The sequence below is a fragment of the Bison bison genome, unplaced genomic scaffold (assembly GCF_000754665.1).
Source record: "Bison bison bison isolate TAMUID 2011002044 unplaced genomic scaffold, Bison_UMD1.0 scf7180017864298, whole genome shotgun sequence".
NCBI lineage: Eukaryota > Metazoa > Chordata > Mammalia > Artiodactyla > Bovidae > Bison > Bison bison.
This window is the reverse complement of record NW_011494870.1, coordinates 406,931-430,942: the sequence shown is the minus strand read 5'-3', so window position 1 is coordinate 430,942 and position 24,012 is coordinate 406,931. Positions and strand designations below refer to the sequence as shown.

Sequence of the window (24,012 nt, the reverse complement as noted above, 5' to 3'; positions counted from 1 at the left end):
TGAATCACAAGAGAAAAGTTTCCTTGTAAGAACTCCCTTGTGTGGGGTGGCAGGGAACGAGGTGGCTGGACTGAGAAGACAGGAGTGTACAGCAAGTCAGTGTAGCAAAGCTATTGTGTTACTAGAGACAGATTGAAATTCACACAAAAAGAGGACTTTATTGGAAGGATTCTTACAGCAAAGCTATTGTGTTATAAAAACAGATTGAAATTCACACAAAAAGAGGACTTTATTGGAAGGGTTCTTACCAGGGCGTCTAATGAAATGAAAAGAATCAAATAGTAAAAACCAGGACAGCAGATTCCCAGGGCACAATCACTAACGTGACTTGGCTCGGTTCCCTTCCACGCTCTAGAACCCTCTGGGCCTTTCTTGTCCCTGTCGTTGAGCCTGCGGCCCCATGTGAGTGAGGGTGTGAACCTGAATCATTCAGTTTAGTCTGGGAGATCCATAGCACAGACATAGCTTCATCTGAATGCACATGGCCTGAAGCTGGGTGTCCTGTAAGGCCAGCAGCCGCCGCCGCTGCAGACAGTTTAAGGAATTAGAAGCGCACCAGCGGAAATCCCAGAGTGCTAGAGGAGGAGTAGTGCTCTGAAGGACTCTGTGTGGAACCCCAACTTTCATTACCACAGTTGGCTCTCTGCTAATGGGTAAATTAATGACTTATCATGTTGGCCAGGGTTCCTGGTTGCAGAAGAATAATTTCACTTAAGAATAATTTATTGGAGGGGAAATAGGAAGCTCGAAAAATTGATGGGAATTGAAGAGCAGGCTAAGTGAAAGGGCAGGATCCAAGGGAGTCTTGACACTGCAATCAGACCAGGCTGCAAGAGCACAGCCGGAAACTTGCCACCCAGAGAGCTGAGAGTCACTGACACTGCGCTGGATGCCTACCTCCACGTGAGTGCAGCAGATCATCTGTGATCATCTCTTGCAGCTTTCTGTCACTTTGCAAAACCTCAGGCCATCTGATTTTGCCCACGGATTCGATCCCTGGGTCGGGAAGATCTCCTGGAGAAGAGCATGGAAACCATCTCCAGTATTTTTTCCTGAAGAATCCCATGGACAGAGGAGCCAGGTGGGCTACACAGGGTCACACACAACTGAAGAAGCGACTTAGCATGCACACATATGCACAGGGAGCTTGGGGAGAGGTAGGATGGGGTAGTGGTGAGAACATGCTCTCTGGAGCCAGCCTTTGTGAGTTTAAAATCTAGGTGGTCTAGTGGTTAAGACCATGCTTCTAATGCAGGGGTTTCAGGTTCAATCCTTTGTCAGGGAACGAAGCTTCCACATGCTGTGCAGTGAAGTAAAAAAGTACAAAATAATAAAAATAAGAAACAATAAAATCTAGGCAATGAATAGTCCCCATTGTGCTGCCAACCCTCTGTCTGGGCTCAGTTACAACTGTGTAACTGGGCTCAGTTACAAGGTCACTGATAGAGGCAGAGTGCTTTTTCCAGAAGGGCATGCAGATAGGACAGTCTGACATGAAATCTCCACTGATGTCCCTTCTCAGAGAACATGGACCTGCCATGTAGTCATAACACAGCATCATGAAGTGAGCAGCATCTTAAGGCTCTGGGAACTTGAGGGGTTGTTGTTTTGTTGTTGTTTTGATGGAGGTAGCCCCTGAGTAGTAAACATATGACCATGAGCAAGACATTCCCTTTTGAACCCCAGGATCCTCACCTGTAAAATGAAAGTTTTGGATCAGGTGACCTCTATTATTGTTGTTCAGTCGCTCAGTCATGTCCGACTCTTTGTGACCCCGTGGACTGCAGTACACCAGGCTTCCCTGTCCTTCACCATCTCTCGGAGTTTGCTCAAACTCGTGTCCATTGAGTCAGTGATGCCATCCAACCGTCTCATCCTCTGTCATCTCTTCTCCTCCTGCCTTCAATCTTTCCCAGCTCATTAGAAATTTCTAATGAGTCAACTGTTTGCATCAGGTCTCCAAAGTACTTTAGCTCCAGCATTAGTCCTACCAATGAATATTCATGGTAGATTTGCTTTAGAATTGACTGGTTTGATCTCCTTGCTGTTCAAGGGACTCTGAGGTCTTTCCAATTCTGACATCAGATGGTTTATACCAGTGGTTTTCAAAGTGTGCTCCTAGGACCAGCAATATCAGCACCTCTGGGAACTTGTTGGAAATGTAAACTCTCAGTCCTCAGCTGGCCTTCTGAATCAAATTCTAGAGTAGGGCCAGCAAGCTGTATGTTAATAGGATCTCCTGGTGATCCTGATACACATAAGTTGGAGAACGTGTCTTATAACCTTGGCCTGGACCTCAGGATGGACCAGCCTCTGATTGCCACCCTGGGCTCTAAAGCAGGTACCTTCTCTTTCAGTGGATGTCTGGGAGGCCCCTGGGATCAACCTGCCTAGGGGATGCTCTATTTTTTGATGTTAAAGTAGTCTCTCTCACCAACTTGATGAAGGGTCTTCAGAATGTGAACTGGGTAATCTGTAGGAACTGTTCAGGCTTTGTCCCCAGGTGTCAGGTTGCTGGGCAAAAAGGAAAGCAGGCACGCATGTACCTACATCTTACCTTGGCAAGAGTCCTTGCAAAAGCAACAGTGTGTGCATTTGCGTGAGCCCTTGAACTTTGATGTAGAACTCCTAAAGTTGTGTTCCTATACATTGTAATGGTTTTATGGCCTATTATCATTAAGTAATTATCTTTCTATTATGGACTAAGTGGTGCAGGGAAAGCCTCTTTTAGTACAAGCCACCAAATATCAGTCTGCTCTTTGAAAATTCAACCTCTTTGGAACACTGGGGGCTTCCCTGGTGGTTCAGATGGTAAAGTGCCTGGAATGCGGGAGACCTGGGTTCAGTCCCTTGGCTGGGAAGATACCATGGAGAAGGGAATGGCAACCCACTCCAGTACCCTTGCCTGGAAAATCCCAGGGACAGAGGAGCCTGGTAGGCTACAGTCCACGGTGTCACAAAGAGCAGGACACGACTGATATGGATAAAGGAAAATGGAACATTAGCTGTATATTCCTGGTTGTCAAGTTTTCTGGGTCCCCCCTCCCCCCCGCCAAGTAACTGATACATTCTGGTATTTTGTATTTGGTCGTAAATGAGAGAAAAAGAGAATGTTTATCTTCTATTGTTTTGTCTGAAAGGTATCTTTTGTATGGTAAGTTGTCCAAGACCCAAAGAGGAACTATGCCACTGCTTTCTGGACCCTGCCATGAATGACACCTTCATTTTGACATTTTATGTAACTCATCTCCAGAATGTTTTTCTGTTGCTCAGCTACTATGTAACTGGGAAATATAAGCTAATTGTATTCCTAAACAAAATCAGACAAATGAAGATGATAAATCATTTATGGAATCATCATCTAATGTTCCTCGTAGTCTAAATCCTGGTTATCTAAGTCAGTGCCACTCAAAAAGCAGTCATGGGTCCTGGGCCACTATGCGTGTAAGACAAATACAGAAATCAAGAATAAGCATCTAGAAACTTTTATAGCAATTTAACATTGATGTAGCATCGGGGGTATTTTTATTGTATTTCATTGATGTAATAGTCTGCAACTGAATGGGAAAAATTTAAAAACTGGTCCCTTACCACAGAGTTTGAGAAACAAGAGTGCAGACTTTTAAGGATGGGATAGAAAAAGACCAGAGGAGTGACTAGGCTCAGCAGATTTCATAGGGTTTGGTGATCAGTAGCTATTTGACAGTGAGCCACAGTGAGGAGGCCAGTTTCTTAGTTGCCAGCCAGTTCTAGTCACTCCTGAGTCTTCATGTTGTGAACTTCATTTCTAAGGAAACATCTGTTCTAAGATGTGCCATTGATTTGAAAGCAGATTTTCATTTACTGTATTGTACACATCAATGCAAAGGCCTCTTGACCTTAAAAATGTTAATTTGTGTGGCAGTAAATCTCAGAATCAAAAATATAAGGCTGTTTCATTTCTTTTTCCCTCTAATAGTACAAATTTAAAATAACGCAAAACTGTTCCAATTATTGACAAATAATTCAATTTCATAAAACTAGTTTAAGTGCTGAAATTAGATTGGAAAATATGCCTCTGTTTTATTTCCATCAGCCCACTGAGTTCAAGTAATCTTATTCTGTGAAACTCTGAAAAGGGTTGCTTCCTGGGTTAGTGGGACTGTTATGAATATAAAGAGCAAGAAACAAATAAGAGCAACCACATGTGGGAGCATTAATGTATGCTCCTGTTTGCTCCAGTGTGGATGGGCCACGTCCAGGTGGTTGGTGGAGTCCAGGAAGAGCTTTACATGAGACCTTGAAATTCATGATGGCTTTGTTCACCACTGAACCCGCAAAGCTGAGCACAGAGCCTAGCTAAAACAGAGGTTGAATAAATATATGTCTCTCTCTCTGTAGTGGCTTCCATGAAATACCAGATGAGTAGTGTGAATGCCTTACAGGTGCTGGAGGTCTCTGTTGTTTGGGGTGTCACAGAAACATTCATGGAAGGAAGACTGGCTTGAAGGGTGAAAGTCACTCAGTTGTGTCTGACTCTTTGCAACTCCTTGGACTATACAGTCCCTGTAATTCTTCAGGCCAGAATACTGGAGTGGGTAGCCATTCCCTTCTCCAGGAGTTCTACCCAACCCAGGAATCGAACTGGAGTATTTAAAGAATTTATCAAGTGAAAATGTTATTTAAACATTTCAACAATTTACCCAGTGAGAATGTTAAAAATATTCTAGTGTATTCATCTAAAAAGCAACTTAAAAGGTGATATTAGACATATTTCCCAACTCCTTTCTTAACATATCCAAAATAGAACACACTGAACCAGATTGAAGGGTCTTCTCTTTTCCTCTCCCTGATTGATGGCATTTCTACTAACAGATGGTACCCCTGATCACCCAGTGCTCAAACCAGAGTCCAGGGAGTCTTTGTTGGTCTTTCCTTTTTTTCCCTTGTGTTATTGGAGTATAATTGCTTTACAGTGTTGTTGGTTTCTGCTGTACAATGGAGTGAATTACCTATATGTATACATATATCCCCTCCCTCTTGAACCTCCCTTCCAACCCCACCCTACGCGTCTAAGTCGTCACAGAGCACCAAGCTGAGCTTTCTGTGCTGTACAGCAGGTTCTCAGTAACTGTCTGTTTTATACATGGTAGTGTATATATGTCAATTCTACTCTCACAATTTGTCCCTCCTAACCATGTCTATACTTCAGTTCTGTGTCTCCTGATCTTCTACTACACGTAACACCAGAAATAAAATAATGATAATAAGACATTTATACATCCAGTCACCATTCTAGGCACTTGAACAGTCTCATTTATTTCTTGCTGTGCTTGTAGGTACAGTTAACTATTGTCCACCCCATTATACAGATGAGGAAACTGAGGCTCCAAAACCAGGTTCACCAGCTAGCTTAGACCCAGGGTTTGAAGCCAGACAGTCTGACTCCAGAGTTCTGGTTCTTAGTCACAGTCCTGTTTCTGTTTCCTAGAGCCAACATGTCACCAAAATCTACTTCAAGAGGCCAAATCTCTCTGTGTGCACTTTTTACCATCCTATTTGCCCCAACTCTTGTCTGGATTACTTCATCCTCTACTGCTCTTTGGCCCTGAGTTCACTCTCCACATTGCAACCAGAGTGACTTTTTAAACGTGAATTGGAAGAATTGATGCTTTTGAACTGTGGTGTTGGAGAACACTCTTGAGAGTCCCTTGGACTGCAAGGAGATCCAACCAGTCCATCCTAAAGGAGATCAGTCCTGGGTGTTCATTGGAAGGACTGATCTTGAAGCTGAAACTCCCAATACTTTGGCCACCTGATGTGAAGAGCTGACTCATCTGAAAAGACCCTGATGCTAGGAAAGATTGAGGGCAGGAGAAGGGGGCGACAGAGTATGAGATGGTTGGATGGCATCACCGACTAGATGGACATGAGTTTGGGTAGACTCCGGGAGTTGGTGATGGACAGGGAGGCCTGGCGTGCTGCAGTCCATGGGGTCGCAAAGAGTCAGACACGACTAAGTGACTGAACTGAACTTTCCTGCTCACAACCTTTCTGTGTCTTCTCTTTGCCTTCGGATGCAAATATAAAACCTGTGCATGGACCGTGAGACCCTCTATCCAGCCCCTGCCACCTCTCTGCCGTTATTCCCTTCAATCACTAGCTTCTGTCCATAGAGCCTCCTTTTAGGACCTTTCATGGGCCACATGCTTCCTTTTTATATGTCTGCACACAGCAATTGTCTGCTTCCAACATGTGTCCTTCCTAGTCTTCTAGCTACTCATTTCAGAATGCATCTTAAACATCCCTTCCTCCTGGAAGCCTTCACTGACTCCCTGATCCAAAATAAGTCCCCCCAGAATATTCTCCCATAGCCCATTCTACATTTTTTTCTGAATTTATTTTTTTAATTGAAGGTAACTGCTCCACAATAGTGTTGGTCTCTGCCATACGTCAACAGGAATCAGCCATAGGTATAGTCTACATTTCATTTTAAAAATAGTTGTCATTGTGGCTTAAAACTCTATTTCTGATATTTTATTTACTCTCCGTCTCCCCCTCTAGACTCTATATTTGTTGAGCATAGGTACTGTTAGAACCAGTGAATCCTGAAGATCTTGTATAGTGCTTGGATGTTCCAGAAACATTTGCTGAATTAACAAATGTACTGCCATTTAGCATCAATATTATTGCTTAAAAGAAAGAATATTTTACCTTCAAATAGTGGGAAGCGCTTATTCTTAATAGACGATACTTTTAATTGGATAAATATACATTATAACAAATTCATATTTGTTCATATTAAACTTTCCCTTTTGGACTAATGAAAATTTTATTACATACTGACATTGGAATGTGGGCTGATGTTCTGGAATCAGTGATGTATTGCATGTGTCTTATTTGTTTTCTAAATTTTCACATTTTCTTATGCACAAAAGTGAATATTTGAGTGTTAAAAAAAATTTTTTTTAGCTTAGAAAGTGGCATATTTATAGCAAAGACTGCTATCAGTCTCTTAAATATCTTTCCTCCTTCTGTAATAAGGTAATCTCTTGACACATGACATGGAGGTAAAGACTATATTTCTCAGTTTACCTGCTGCTAGGTGTGGTCATTTGACTAAGTTTACAGCCCATGGGATGGAAACTGTAGTCATATAGGTGATTTCTGAGTTGTTACCTTAAAAAGAAAGGAGGCTTTTTTTCCATTCCAGAGAAGGATGTTGATTTGGTGGTAGCAGTTAGAGCAACCATCTTTTCCCATGAAATGGAAGTTGGACGTTGAGGATGAAAAAGCAGCAAGGTAGAAGAGGCCTGTATTCCTGATACTGTGAAGGTGCCATACTAGCTCTGAGCTAGGAATGATGGCACCCTTTTTCAGCTAAACTGGTATCCTAGCTAATAAAATATTATGCAATCTGTTTTGCATTCAGCTTTTAAATTCCTAATATCTGGGAGTTCTTTCTCAATCACATGCAATTCTAAGGTAAAAAAACCAGAATGTAATATGTTTGGGGCAACCGTACTCCTGTGTGTGTGTTGTTGTGTCTGACTCTTTGAGACCACATGGACTATAGCCTGACAGGCTCTTCTGTCCATGGGATTTTTCTGGCAAGAGTACTGGATCGGGTTACCATTTCTTCCCCAGGGGATCTTCCCAACCCGGGGATCAAACCTGAGTTTCTGGTGTCTCCTGCGTTGCAGGAAGGTTCTTTCCCACCGCACTACCTGGGAACCCCTGTTTGTGGAGGAGGGGTCCAATATCCAGTATGATGGGGTCTTGGCTGGCTGGAGGTCAATACCGTATCTGGGTCTCTCATTCTCTCAACATTCTGGTGATGATATGACATTCTTTTATCCTGCAGTTGACTTTTCAGGTATTTGAAAGGGTCTTTTTTGCAAGCAAATAAACATTTGAAGCTACTTGTTTTACTTGATATTGAATTTGTTGAAGTTGAGAAATGTAAAACCCTAGTTGTCCTAAACCTTTAACATTCATTTCACTTTTTAAATATGTATGCCATGACTTTGACTTAGTTCTTTGATTAGCTTTTAATTTACTACTAAGTTAACTCTACTTATTAATTCAGTGAAATTTCCCTTAGACAGTTAAAAACCTATTTACACATTTAAGAAGCCTGAATAGCCTCAAATATATCAACCCCCTGACAAAGCTGGCAAGAAAAAGCTAAGCATTTAAGTGTCTCCAGTGATCTCATAAAAATAAAGCTATATATTACATTAATCTTGTTCTTTTAAACAGTTAAAACTGTCTCTAAAGGTAATAAAAAAATCCTGTTCCTAAGTGTAATCAGATCAAATCATTTATACTATTAACTCCTATAAATTAATCACAGTTCTAATACTCAGATTACTTTACATCAGATTAAATAAACAATAACAGCATCAAAAAAACCTCAGTGCTGCTCATGATTACTATACCTATTCTTAAATTTAACTTGAGTATTATTACTATATATTTGATTCATTTCTTATTCCTTCACCTTTTGTGGGTTCCAAGTTCGATGCAATCAAGAGGAGAAGATTTACAATCTCAGTATGAATGTTAGGATAATTTTTCAAGCCCATAAATTTTGTTGAAAGCCTCACTTATTTCTTCCAATTTTTATCATTAAAAAAAAAACCTCCATTTAACCAGTTCATTTTAACTGCATTTTGTATCCATTCCCACCTGCAGGACAACTAGTTTCTTCACTACCTAATTTGTGTTGAAGAGATTGTACAATTTATAAACTCTTCTAGCTGTCTTGTGACATCATCATTTCTGATTCTTTTACTCTCACTGAACCTTGGTCTCAGATTCAAGAATGAGCTATGAGATTGTTCCTTTTTAAATTTATGTTTAATTGAAGAGTAATTGCTTTACAATATTGTGTTGTTTTCTGCCATATATCAACATGAATTAGCCATAGGTATATATATGTCAACTCTTCACATGAGGTGGCCAAAGTACTGGAGTTTCAGCTTCAGCATCATTCCTTCCAAAGAAATCCCAGGGCTGATCTCCTTCAGAATGGACTTGTTGGATCTCCTTGCAGTCCAAGGGACTCTCAAGAGTCTTCTCCAACACCACAGTTCAAAAGCATCAATTCTTCGGCGCTCAGCCTTCTTCACAGTCCAACTCTCACATCCATACATGACCACAGGAAAAACCATAGGAGGGATTGGGGGCAAGAGGAGAAGGGGATGACAGAGGATGAGATGGCTGGATGGCATCACTGACTCGATGGACGTGAGTCTGAGTGAACTCCGGGCGTTGGTGATGGACAGGGAGGCCTGGCGTGCTGCGATTCATGGGGTCGTAAAGAGTCGGACACTACTGAGCGACTGATCTGATCTGATGTATATGTCTCCTCCCTCTTAAACCTGCCTTCCACCTCCCACCACATCCCACCCCTTTCGGCTTTTACAGAGCTGTGCTTTGAGTTCCTTGAGTCATACCGCAAATCCCCTTTGGGTGTCTATTTAACATTCGGTAGTGTGTATGCTTCCATGTTACTTTCTCCATTTGCCCCAGTCTCTCCTTCCTACCCAACCCCCATGTCTGTAAGTCTGTTCTTTATGTCTGTGTCTCCATCGCTGCCCTGCAAATGGGTTCATCAGTGACATCTATCTAGATTCCATATGTATGTGTTCGTATACAGTATTATTTTTCTCTCTCTGACTTCACTTTTTAACAGGCTCTAGGTTCGTTCATATGAGGTTGTTTCTTAAAGCTTGTCTGGTATGGTAGAAACCAGTACAATATTGTAAAGCAGTTATCCTCCAATTAAAAATAAATACATTTTTCCAAAAAGCTTGTCTACATTCTGCTTTTGTTATTCTGTGTTTGAACACATCAGTCTAATATTTATATGTTTCTTCTCTTTCAATAGAAACATTGTTATTTAAGAATGAAAGAACAAGATGAATGGAGTGAATTAAATATAAAGCCCTTGTCACAAACCATAAGCCTATCCAAGGTCCACCAGCTGTTAAGCCTTTAAAGCAAGTGTTTGAGTTTAAATGCTGCTTCTGCATTCTAAGATGTCTAGAAGTTGACCTAATCACCCCTTTCATGTCTTCTCTCTGCCTTTGGATTTGTTACTGTGGAACTGCAGACTGTCTACAGGTAGCTTATGCATGAGGAAACTGCTGGAACTTTCCCTGACCGTTTTCAAATTACTCTTCATTTAGGGTAATGAGGAAGTCTTTCTGCCTTGCCTAATAAGTTAATTTGTGTCTCTATTCAAGGATAGACAGGTGGAAGAAAAGAGGAGGCGGCTTTGGTTTATTTGACATAAATTCATCAGGATAATACTGGACACTAACGGAAGTGTCTATCAATTAGGCATGGCCTTGATAAAGCCAATTTATTTGTACACATATACACAAACTACCACAACTACACAAACTACCACAACTACCACCAGATAATTTGCAATTATAAGGCATTTTGAATTTGCCCTTAGAAGAATTAAATCAATTCTGTCTGCATACATTGCAGTATGTATCAAGCTGCATCTTGATACAAACCAGGAAATGGCCAGAAAACTTATTATCCAACACAAGTATGTTTACATGTTCAAAGTGTTTATTTTGAGCATCTAAAATTTCTGTTTAAAGTCATCTTCTCTTTAAGGAGAATCATATTGACCAAAAGAGAAAGTTTTGTGTTTTTTTTTTTTTAGTTTTTATGATTCAAAAAACTCAAAGAATACTTTAATTTATATTATGCTATCCGATAAAGCAGTAATCAGTAATATTATTTCTGATTTGTATGTTTTCCAGAATTCTAAACATTCTCCACTTCATTTGATACATTGCCTATTTAATGAATTACTTTTCCCTTTAATACTTTTAAACTTTCAACTACTTGAAAAAGCTGGATGTTGTCTATATGCTTGTGATGAATTGCCAGAAATCTTTGATGTAGGTTCAAGAATGGTTTCTGTTTTGGAGTGTGACCTTGGGCAAGTCAGAAAGGCATAGAAGCTCCTTGGTGGTAAAAGGAAGACGCTGGATTCATCAGTCTCTAAAAATTCTTCCAGCTCTGAGTTTCTGTGGTAACTCTTCAGCCGCAGTGAAAGTGTTACCTTGATCACTCGGGGCAGAAACTGACCCTGAGTGTGTGTGTGTGTGTGTGTGTGTGTGTGTGTGTGTGTGTTTAGTGCCTGCCCCAGCATAACTGAGGAAATAGTACCTGGTTGCTGTTTTTCTGGGTAACAAGTGGCAGAAAAAGAATTCTTCATATTCCTTTGTTCTCTGTGTTTGAATTTTCCAGTAACATGAGACTTTACATGTGCGATAATCTCAGGATATCAGAACAGGTTTTTCAGGGACAGAAATGTTTCGAATTGGTAATCTAAGTGGAACTTCTGTTTGTAGAAATAGCTATTGACATAAAAATGATTCCTGGGGGCAGGGTAGGTACAATGGGTGAAAGGAGTCCAAAGGTATCAACTTCTAGACATAAAATAAATAAGTCATGGGTGTGTAGGGTACAAAAATAAATAAATGGTAAGTAAATAAAATGACTCTGGGACTTCCCTGGTGGTCCATAGGTTAAGAATCTACCTTCCAATGCAGGGGATGCAGGTTGAATCCCTGGTTGGGGAACCAAGATCCCACATGCCTCGTGGCAGCTAAGCTCATGTTGAAACTGGACAGCCCATGCTGCAACTACTGAGCTTCAACGAGGACCCAGCATAGCCAAAATTTTAAAAAAAAAATGAAATGACTCTGAACTTTCACGATTTGTCATTAGTCAAAAACTTTCTAGCCTTTAATTTACTGTCAAGTATGTGAACATAAAAAGCAGAGACATTACTTTATCAACAAAGGTCCATCTAGTCAAAGCTGTGGTTTTTCCAGTAGTCATCTATGGATGTGAGAGTTGGACTGTAAAGAAAGCTGAGCACCAAAGAATGGATGCTTTTGAACTGTGGTGTTGGAGAAGACTCTTGAGAGTCCCTTGGACTGCAGGGAGATCCAACCAATTCATCCTAAAGGAAATCAGTCCTAAATATTCACTGGAAGGACTGATGTTGAAGCTGAAACTCCAATACTTTGGCCACCTGATGTGAAAAACTGACTCATTTGAAAAGACCCTGATGCTGGGAAAGATTGAGGGCAGGAGGAGAAGGGGATGACAGAAGATGAGATGGTTGGATGGCATCACTGACTCAATGGACATGAGTTTGAGTAAACTCTGGGAGTTGGTGATGGACAGGGAGGCCTGTCATGCTGCAGTCCATGGGGTCACAAAGAGCTGGACACGACTGAGCAACTGAACTGAACTGACGGATAAGAACATTTAGGGCTTCCCAGGTGGCACTAGTGGTAAAGAACCCACCTGCTAATACAGGAGACCTAAGAGATGTGGGTTTGATCCCTGGGTTGGGAAGATTCCCCTGAAGGAGGAAATGACAACCCACTCCAGTCTTCTTGCCTGGAGAATCCCATGCGTAGAGGAGTCTGGTGGGTGACAGTCCATAGACAGGGAGGCCATGAAAAGAGTCAGACATGACAGAAGTGACTTAGCATGCACGCATATGAACATTTAATAATAATAATGGGAGTAAACTCATATAACACTGCTTGTATGTCAGAATGATTCTAAGGGTTTTATGAGTTCGTTTGATCCTTACAAGTTATTGAAGTAAGCAATATACTTTTTTTCCATTTTACTGATGAGGAAACTGAGGGTAAATAAATGATTAAATGAGTTTCCCAAAGTCACTTATTACTAGATGTGAAACTGGGATTTGATTGAGCAGGTAGTTCGACTCAGGGATTCCTTACTTTTCTTACGGGCTCTTCTCTCCTGCCCCTGGTAACGAATCACTGTAGGGCATCGTGACTAGGCAGTGGAAGGTAGGTGGAGTGCAGGCAGAGGTCTGGCACCTGCTTCTGGGTCTTCTATTACAGAGCAGTGGCAACGTTGGGCAGGTTATCTGATCTCATCAGTGGTCTCTAATGGAATAGAATGTGAATTGCGTATGTGAGCCACACACCTAATTTACAGTTTTCAAGTAGTCACATTTAAAAAAGAAACAGGTGAAATTAATTTTAATAATATATTTTGTTAAATCCAATATGCCAAAATATAATCATTTAACATGTAATCAATAAAATGCATCAATAAGATATATTCTTTTCTTCATATTAAATCTTTGAAACCTGGTGTATATTTTACACTTGTAGCACATCTCAATTCAGAGTATCCATATTTTAAGTGTTCAGTACCCCTGTGTGGCTGGTGACTGCCATGCTGGACAGCATAGCTCTGAACCCTTGGAAGCTCCTGTAAAGTGAGACCATGGTGATGGATACTCACTAAAAGCACTGCTCTGAAATTGTAGGAATCTATGATGAGAAACACCTGTACTGCTTAAGCGACTTACTGTGAGGTAACTTATTTCTTCCCTGCTTAAGTAGCATGGAGAATACCTTCTAAGATAAGGAATTTTTTTCACTGTTGAATTCTGAAGATTCACAAAGGCAATGTAATGTCAAGATAACATGTACATACCAAAGAAGGATTTTCAGAAAGTAATTGTGCTTTAGTAGGTAAAATAATAATAATAAAACTCAATTGTTTCCCCACAAAATTTTGGAAGTTTGCTGTTGATCATCTCTTGTTCCAGGTCTCTGGGACTGAGAAGAGAACCTGATTCAAAGCCCCTGCCCTCTTGGTGCTTACACTTTAGTGTGACAATAAATAGATGTGTACGATGATTTGAGATAAAGCAAGAACCATGAAGAAGCAGACTAGGGGGTTAGAAAATGGAGTCCTGGGGGATCAGTGAGTCTAGTGTTGATAAGAAGACTTCTGTGAGGAGATGACTTTTGAGGGGAGATGGCGTTGAGAGATGGGACAATCTACATGAAGACCTAGAGAACAGAGACCAGGGAGTGACAGAGTATTCTAGGCTGGGGAGAACCTAAGGAGGAAATGGGCTCAGTTAGTTTGAGGAAGAGCTGAAAGTGTTGAACTGAGCAACAGAGAAGATGACAGGAACCATGATTGGGAAGGATGAGTTTTTAAATGCTCTGGGAGGCCAAGGGAGAGCAGTGATTAGCAGAGAGAGGAGATTTGATTGTTTTTTATAAAAGAAAACTCAGGTAATAGGACAGATAATAGACCGTATTTGGTAAGAGTGTAAGCAGGAGGACCAGTCAGTGTGGTATGGAATTGTTGAGGTGATCTGTCATGGTGACTTGATTGACATTGGAGTGATGGAGGTTCCTGGGTCTTTTGGCTTGAGCCACCATGCCAATGGCAATGCCATTTACTGAGATGACTGAGGGTAAGGTGAAGACAGATTGGGCAGCAGGGAGAAGGGGGCATGGAATCAATAGTTTTGGTTTTAGACATTTTCAGATTGGTGTCTAAATGAATGTAGGAGTTAAGATTAAAATTGAAGCTAGAGAGGTTTATCCGGTTCACCTTAGATGTTTTCAGAGAGCACTTTTCTATGACACAGAGAGCTGGCAGTACATTGTTTCATCTGGGAACTGGGTGATTTTTTCCCCCTGGGATTTGGATGAAGGCTTTACGATGCATAGCTCTAGATAATGATACATGTGACAAAGCCGAGGATCATGACTTAGCTGGAGGAGTATTTCCCTTTATTGGTACAGGGTTTTGGTTCTGTGCTTGGGAAAGAGCTGTAACCAGCACTAGTAATCAGATGGTAAGCAGGCACACTGGTACAAGATGTTTGATATTGAATATTCCTATACCAACTGGTAAATAACCATTATCCTGAGTGCCCCTCCTCTTGATGTTGTCAACCTAGCCATCAGGGCCTCACCTGTGGAATATTCCACATCTCCCTCTACTTGGCAACTAGTAAGTAATGCCTCACACAGTGATTAGCTTCCTTGGCCCCATTCCAGCCACTAGAATGAACCAGCATCTGTTCTGATTCATCAGCACTCATGCCACACCATTAACACTGTTAAATATTTTGAGTGTAACTGGTTCTACCCCTGGGTAGGCCATGACCAAGTCATGTGAAGTTAAGAAGAGTCACCTTCATGGATCAATCACTTGCAAATAATCCAGAATGGTGATGTCCTTGTTCTCTTGCATGAATTATGTTTCCATTCTACATTAGCATCCTGTGAATATGGTGCAACATGTTTTATGGTAGCCTGTGTCTGGGTTGGCAAGGACTTGACACACATCCTACCACAAATACTACAGATGGCACTCCCTGTCTTACAGTGTGAGCAAGCACTATGAGATTCCAGACAGACCCTTTATTCCTTTACTTCACATTTATACCATGCTGCTGCTGCTGCTAAGTTGCTTCAGTCATGTCCGACTCTGTGCGACCCCATAGACGGCAGCCCACCAGGCTTCCCCGTCCCTGGGATTCTCCAGGCAAGAACACTGGAGTGGGTTGCCATTTCCTTCTCCAATGCATGAAAGTGAAAAGTGAAAGTGAAGTTGCTCAGTCGTGTCCTACTCTAGCAACCCCATGGACTACAGCCTACCAGGCTCCTCCGTCCATGGGATTTTCCAGGCAAAAGTACTGGAGTGGGGTGCCATATTTATACCATAAATCAAACTTAATCTTGGCTCCAAGACTAATACAAGAAATATCTGAGTTACTACAATGAATCCAGTCCCATCAGTCCATGGCTAATAGTTGGGGAAAGGTGGAAACAGTGACAGATTTTGTTTTCTTGGGTTCCAAAATCACTGCAGACGGTGACTGCAGCCATGAAATTAAAAGACGCTTGCTCCTTGGAAGGAAAGCTATGACAAACCTAGACAGCGTATTAAAAGGCAGTCACTTTGCTGACAAAGGTCCATTTAGTCAAAGCTATGGTTTTCCCAGTAGTCATGTGTGGATGTGAGAGTTGGATCATAAAGAAGATTGAATGCCTAAGAATTAATGCTTTCAAACTGTGGTGCTGAGAAGACTCTTGAGAGTCCCTTGGACAGTTAGGAGATCAAACCAGTCAATCCTAAAGGAAATCAACCCTGAATATTCATTGGAAGGACTGATGCTAAAGCTGAAACTCCAATACTTTGGCCACCTGATACAAAGAGCCAATTCATTGGAAAAGACCCTGATGCTGGGAAAGATTGAGGGCAGGAGGAGAAAGCGGTGACAGAGGAAGAGATAGTTGGATGGAATCATCGACACAATGGACATGAGTTTGAGCAAACTCCAGGAGACGGTGAAGGATAGGGAAGCCTGGTGTGATGCAGTCCGTGGGGTCGCAAAGAGTCGGACACAACTTAACAACTGAACAACAACAAAAAATACAATGAAAAAAGAAAAGATCATGCTATCTCCTTTTGACTCCACCTTATCTTTTATACTTTGAGCTCTCTCTGTTAAAAATGAAAACAAGAGCAAAAGAGCTAGTGATTCAGTTGTATTTTGAGGGCTTGCATGCAAAATAAAGCCTTAGACTTGATAAAATTCTTTACTCATAATTTAAATATATGTACACAGATATAAGGGTGTATGTGTATATATAATATGTAGTAATATAATTTTACATCATTTCTAACCACCATTATTGAGTTTGGGGATGTTTTGAGTACAGACTGTGTATGATGATAAACTGGCTGGTGAAGGGAGTTGGGTACCGGGAGAGTGTGGACACAGCTCCTCCTTGATCATCCTGCTCGACTGGAGGATCTCATCTCCTTAGAGAGGGGACACAGATATGGAGTGATAGAGCTGGATGAAGCACATCCTGAGGGCTTGGTGATGAAAGAGCTGAAAGTGCTGTTTGCTGAGGCCTGCGCTTGGGAAAGTTTGCCTGGAGGTAGGATAACTGATCAGGACCTTGCCATGCTGGTGGTCCTTAACTAAGGAGACAAAGAGAGAAGGCAATTACCATATTCTAGACCATAAATAGTCCTTAAGATTGATTTCCCTTTAATGGCTTAAAAACCATTCTCTCCAGACATACCAATTAACTTGGGATAATTTCTGAGTAGCGCTGGGAGAATTTATTCTCTAAATTTGACGGCTAGTTTGGAGCCTCATGGACTCAAGTGGTTGTCATGTTGCTTACTGGGTCAAGGTTTGATGATGGTGCTTCTGTCACATTTGTTTCAGCCACAGATCCATTTGCCTTTATTCTACAGGCATTAGGGAATTTTCTCTGTGCTAAAAGCTGTGGGTACAGAGAAGAGTAAGATTGACAAATATAAGTGGATTTTCAGTTAAATTAGACTTTTAACCCCCCTGGTCTTCCCAAGTATATAACCATTTAGGAGGCAAGCTGGCTTCCACTGCTTTAAATGCTTTTGGGATTTACAGTAAATTATAATTATGGGAATATTTGCAGTCTACCACCGCCAGCTCTTTCTTTGAGGACAAGACTCTTTTTTACTAGGTCAGCCAGTAGCTTTCCCTGGCATGCCGAGAGAATGCTAAGGAAGTGAGGCAGGCCAGGTTGATGGATAACATAACCGAAGTGGGGAAGACGATAGAGAGAGGCCATGCACTGTATGGCAGGGGACTTTCGAGGCAGGGAGGTTTCAGATTAGGAGAATTTCAGAGAATGTTTTCTGTGGGGAAGATATTCAGAGGAACAGTGATGAGAGAACATTTTGAGGATACATTTTGAAAAATAATAGTATACCTCCCCTTTGGCAGTCTATAAAGGTTGAGGAAGAATTGGAAAATAAAATGGGTGTTTGTTGCCTCACGGTGTTTATTTGAATGTGACACAATGTCAAAACCGAGCTGCACGGGGCCCCAGGATTTATTGAGAAAATACAGTGCAAACACAAATACGTGGACCTCTGACCCAGATGTGCCAAGAACTGAAGGAAGCAGAGTTGTTTGGCTGACCCCTGGTGACAGAGACAATGAGATGGATAGAACATATGTCCAGTTTTGGTCATTGGAATGTGAGTGGATGTGATGTACACCATTTCCATGTATTACTTGGGACATTAGGAGATAATTTCTTTAAGTCATTAAAGGGAAATCCATCTTACGGGAGATTTATTTACAGTTTTCTCTCTTTTTCCACTTAGGCGAGTATCACCTATTTGGCACCTTTAAATCTGGCCCACAATAAACCTCCCATTTCACAATCCTCTTTATTTCCTGTAGTCATCTTTGAAGTTGGAAAGCATATGGTTACAAGATCTGAGTTACCACTTAGAAGGAAGCTGCCTAACCGTGAATGCGTGCATTAGACTTTATATATATGAGTAAAAAATTTCATTGTGTCAAGTCATTGAGATTATGGGATTTCTTTTTGTTACTACATCAGAGCTAGCCCACTCTGACTAATACACTCTTGTTTCCAAGCAAGAAGTCCAGTAGTAACCCTTCTGCTCCTCTCACGGTTAACCACACTGCTAGCTGCTATTTCTTTCCTCACACTGTGAGAGAAACAGCTGCTAATCCTAGTGAATATATTCCTCTCATATTCAATATGGTTTACAACAGGATTATAATAATGATGTCGCTTTGTCAACAAGAAAGGAGATAAAGTATGGGGGACAGTTTACTGTCAAATTATCAGTACCTACCAAATTCTGGTAGAATTTTCCTGAGGCCAGTTCTGGTTCTACAGGTTTCACTAATGAATGAGTGAGTCTTTGTCTTGTTTTGCCCTGTGACTTCATATTTGTTTGCATTTTAGATCTTGATATTTGCTTTTTATATTACCCATTTTGCCTGGTTTCAGCCTCAAAAAACATGAGAGTTCTCAGGAAGGTGTTTGCCAGATACAGAGAGCATTTGGAGCTACGTACCCTCCCAGGTTAGTAAGAATGATGTCTGAAACAGGATCTTGGGGGAAAACCTTTCCCATTTGTCTCACTTTGACTAAGTGCCAGCCTTTGGCTTTTTGAATGAGCATGATCTTATTTTTTCTTTCTGGTCAGAGGCAAATTGGTAGGCTGTGGAAGCATTTAGTTTTTGATGTCTATATTTCAAGTGTCACTTACTGTCTAATGAATGCTTTAGTGACTCAGAGAGTAAAGAATGTGCCCCCAATACAGGAGACTCAGGTTTGATCCCTGGATCGGGAATATCCCCTGGAGAAGGAAATGGCACTCCTCTCCAGTATTCTTGCCTGGATCCATAATTAGTAGCTTAATTTTTTAGGACTCTATTTACTTTCTTATTTGTAATATATATATTATATATGTATGTATAGCACAGCAGAAAACTAAGATCATGGCATACGGTCCCATCACTTCATGGCAAATAAATGGGGAAACAGTGGCTGACTTTATTTTGAGGGGCTCCAAAATCACTGCAGATGGTGATTGCAGCCATGAAATTAAAAGACGCTTACTCCTTGGAAGGAAAGTTATGACCAACCTAGACAGCGTATTAAAAAGCAGAGACATTACTTTGCCAACAAACGTCCGTCTAGTCAAGGCTATGGTTTTCCCAGTAGTCATGTATGGATGTGAGAGTTGGACTATAATGAAAGCTGAGCGCCAAAGAATTGATGCTTTTGAACTGTGGTGTTGGAGAAGACTCTTGAGAGCCCCTTGGACTGCAAGGAGATCCAACCAGTCCATCCTAAAGGAGATCAGTCCTGGGTGTTCATTGGAAGGACTGATGTTGAAGCTGAAACTCTAATACTTTGGCCACCTGATGCAAAGAGCTGACTCACTGGAAAAGACCCTGATGCTGGGAAAGCTTGAAGGCAGGAGAAGGGGATGACAGAGGATGAGATGGTTGGATGGCATCACCGACTCAATGAACATGGGTTTGGGTGGACTCTGGGAGTTGGTGATGGACAGGGAGGACTGGCATGCTGTGGTTCATGGGGTTGCAAAGAGTCGGACACGACTGAGCTACTGAACTGAATAGCATAGCTTCTGGTTTATTAAGTCTATTAAATAAAAACTCTTGTTGATATTATTATGAGCAAGAATATTATCTGTTGTTTCCTCTCTAGTTTTTTTTCTTTTTTTTTTAATAGATGTGAGATGATACCTTACTGTGGTTTGTTTATTTACTTGGCTAAGTTGGGTCTTAGTTGAGGCTTGTGAGCTGTTTGTTGCATCATGTGGATCTTTTGTTGCAGCTCGTGGGCTCTCTAGTTGTGGTGTATGTGCTCAGTTGTTCCTTGGCATGTGGGATCTTGGTTCCCAAACCAGGGATCGAACCCTAGTCCCCTGCATTGCAAGGCAGAGTCTTAACCACTGGACCACCAGGGATGTCCCTCTAGTTTTTTCTTATGTTGATGTTTTCTAAGTTGTAGCATCGATCATAGATCTTTGTACTTTGCATTTTGAGGGCAGCTGAAGTTTAGAAACTTCCAGATTATGAGAGTATTCCAAGTAGATCTGTGTCCATAATGGCAGCTCAGTGTAGAAGTCTAAAGGATAAATGCTGTTTGGATTACCCAAAATAGTCTTTTCCATTTTTAACTTCAGCAGCAGGCTGTGGTGGGTACAAGTTACTCAGATCCACCAGTAGCAGAAAGATGACTTATAATTTTCATTGCCTTGGCTTTGCTTCCTTCTTCATTTTCTCTGAATATCACATGTGTAAGAAAAGGACTGGAAAGGGGGCAGTACAAAGGATAACCATTGAAACTGAGGGAAATTCATTGTCTGAAATTTGTTTTCCACCTCTGTGGTCACTGTTGGGAAGTAGTTCCTCAGGGATGTCTCCTGTGTCTGCATGTCTTGAAAGAAAGGCACCACTGTCCTTTCCTCAGGCTTTCTTTTCAAGGGTGTTGGTATAACAGTCTTGGAAGACGGTGTCATTTTCCCAAGTTAAGGGCATGCCTGTTCACTGCTTACTCTAAACAACTCAGGTTTCCTAAACTCAGAGTTCCTCTCCTGCAGTAAAACCACAGAGCTTTCTGATATCCATCTGTAGCCATCCTTGATTGGGCAGGAGAACTGATACAAATATGCTGGTGCTCAGTTTCCCTGGTGGTTCAGACAGTAAAGAATCTGCCTGTAATGCAAGAGACCCAGGTTTGATGCCTGGGTTGGGAAGATCCCCTGGAAAGGGAATGGCTACCCTCTCCAGTATTCTTGACTGGAGCATCCCATGAGCAGGGGAGCCTGGTGGGCTACAGTCCACAGGGTCACAAAGAGTCAGACACCACTGAGTGACTAAGCACGTCTTGCTTCTTTCAATGCTCTTTGTGATAAAGGCCTTTGTCTCTGAAACTGGAGTTTTGTGCCTCCTGCCAGCTCTGTGAAAACTGCGGAAGGCTAACTTGTTAGCCTGCAAGTAGGGTAAAATCCCAGACTCTTCTTGTTCTTGACAGTCACCACTGTAGTCCCAGTCTTCTAGGGGCCTTAAATCCACTTTAGAATAAGACAGAGTAAGACAAATGTAACTGGATCTAATCCCTGAGTCATGCTGTTCATTCTGAGTGTGTCTTTAATTCACTTACTTCTTATTCTTCTACTACTCTTTTTTCCTCCTAGTTGTGCATTATAATTTGACATGGGCAAAATCATCCTTAAAGGATGAAGAAGGAGAGAAAGCTTAAGGAGTGAAACCAGAATTCTTTTTTACACAAGTGAGAAGGGGAAGATGGGTAGCATCAGATGTGAATCCCCTCTGTCCCTTTCAAGCAGGAGTCTAATCTTAACATCTCACAAATACTTTCAATAGATGGTTATCGTTTTTCTTTGCTCTGGTCTATAATATTATAACAGAATTATGTATAAGTAGTTTATTTGATCGCCTGTACTTAATCAAACTTATGCAAGCATTGGCACTAATGACTTTTTAAAATTTAAGTTTGTGAATGTAGAGAAGCATGTTATAAACTTCATGGTTGTGTTTTTCCCCACCCTGTTCATATGTTGAACCCATAGTCCCCAGTGAGATGGCATTTGGAGATGGGCCTTGGGGAGGTTTAATAGGGATGAGGTCATGGGAATGGGCCCCTAGTCCAGTGAGATTAGTACCCATATAGAGACACTGGAGAGCTTGGTCTTTGTCTGTCTGTTGGTCTTTTTCTCTCCCCACTGGGAGCACACCATCTACAAAGTAGAAAGAGGGCTCTTGCCAGCCATACGGACCAGCACCTTGATCTTGGACTTGCTAGCCTTCAGAACCATGAAAAATAAATTTAACCTAGTTGTTTAAGCCACCAAGCCTGTAGTATTTTGTTATGGCAGCTCTGAGAACTGAGTATAGATCAGGAAGCAGGCATTGAAGAGACATTACCTAGTCAGAAAAGCTTGTGAGGGTCTATGGAGTTGATCTCCCTGGGAAACCTTCTTCTGGTTTTCACAGTCATTCCTTATAGTATGTGCAAGTGTGTGAGGCTCAGATGATGTTAGTCTGCATAAGATATGTCTGAAAAAGTTTGGCCTACTCTGCCCACCTCAAGAGCCTTCACTAAGACATTTCAATTCCCATGCCTCAGATAGTGGCTCTATCAAGTCACTTTCCCGGCTCATTAATTTATAGTGGTTTCTGTTTTCAGGCTTCATCAGCAATCACTTATTATTCTGATTTCTTACTATGCCTTCCCAGCATGTCACTTGATATCTCTGTCTTTATGAGCCAGTGATTAATTTGAAATTCTCTTATTATACTGCTCTGGTAACCTGTCCTTTCTTTTATTATCATAGATGGTTGCAGCTTGAGAGAATTTCAAATCATCCCATGCAAATCCATTATTTTCTAGATAAGGAAAGTAAATTGTTTTAACTTGAGCTGCTATAGCAAAATACCATAGGCTGGGTGGCTTAAATAACAGCATTTATTTCTTTACTTCTGGAAGCTGGGAAGTCCAAGATCATGGTTGAATTCTGGTTAGAACCCTGTTCCTGGATGGTAGAAGGCTGCCTTCTTGCTGTATCCTCACATAGCAGAAAGAGGACATTCTGGTATCTCTTCTAAGAAGGGCACTAATCCCATCATGAAGGCTTCGCTGAAGGCTCAAGTGGTAAAGAATCCCCCAAGAGATGTGGGTTTGATCCCTGGGTCAGAAATATCCCCTGGAGAAGGAAATGGCGACCCACTCCAGTATTCTTGCCTGGCAAAACCCATGGACAGAGGAACCTGGGGGCTATCGTCCATAAGGTCACAAAGAGTCATACATGACAGAGCACACAAGCACGCAGTCTCATCATGGGGGCTTCACACTCATGGCCTCATCTAAACCTAAATACTTACAAATATTTCCACCTCCTATAACTGTCACATTGGGGATTAGAGATTCAACATATGACACATAGGGAGACACAGCATTCAATCTAAAACAGAAGGCTTAGGGAAGTTGAAGATTTTCAACCATAACAGCATTTTTCCTTTTGTAGCATCTACTCAGAAAATGACTCCCCCATGAACTCTAACTAATTAAGCCCTTTATAGCCTATCTGATGGCAGCATTCATGCAGAAATTCTCTTTTGAGCTTTGCTAAGACCCAGTGGGTATGCTAATATGTAGGAGACATGGTATCCAAAGACAGAGATCTCAGCTTTGATATTCATTATACTTGTTTTAATGATAATGGCCATCCACCTCCTGAAAAGAGGGGAGCTATGCATATTAATGAAGAAGGAATTCAAGAGGTTGAGATTCTGATTTTGTATCATCACGGATAATATTCATTAGCTAGTTATTCCAAAAATAACCAACATCATGGGTTCATAGGGAGAAATGTTGGTTGACTCCAAAGAAATTTGTACACACTTGGACTAGAAAGATTTAGTAAGAATGAGGTGGTTTTTTTTTTTAACCCTGATAACAGGAAAATTACTTTCTAATAATAAATATTTTGGTTTGAGATAGCCATTTTTCCTTTTTAGGAAATAGTAACTTTTAATTGCTGGTAATTTATCCAGATCAGTTATAATGCCTTCTCCTGGGTCAGTTCAGTTCAGTTCAGTCGCTCAGTCGTGTCCGACTCTTTGCGACCCCATGACTTGTAGCACGCCAGGCCTCCCTGTCCATCACCAACTCCCGGAGTTCACTCAAACTCACATCCATCAAGTCGGTGATGCCATCCAGCCATCTCATCCTCTGTCGTCCCCTTCTCCTCCTGCCCCCGATCCCTCCCAGCATCAGAGTCTTTTCCAGTGAGTCA

At 41.4% G+C, this 24,012-nt stretch overlaps 1 protein-coding gene across 2 annotated transcripts in view; it reads left to right on the top strand.

The window, feature by feature from the left end:
- The window catches only part of GNA14 (guanine nucleotide binding protein (G protein), alpha 14), a 202,750-nt gene that overhangs the window by 4,917 nt on the left and 173,821 nt on the right, over positions 1-24,012 (top strand). Inside the window, exon 1 of one of the 2 annotated variants that reach the window (XM_010851132.1) lies at positions 16,288-18,740. The exons of the other annotated variant lie outside the window; for it this stretch is intronic. Coding sequence (XP_010849434.1) covers positions 18,677-18,740 — 64 coding nt within the window. The 5' untranslated portion in view covers positions 16,288-18,676. Of the gene's footprint in view, positions 1-16,287; positions 18,741-24,012 lie in introns of those variants that run through there. 2 annotated transcript variants of the gene reach the window in all.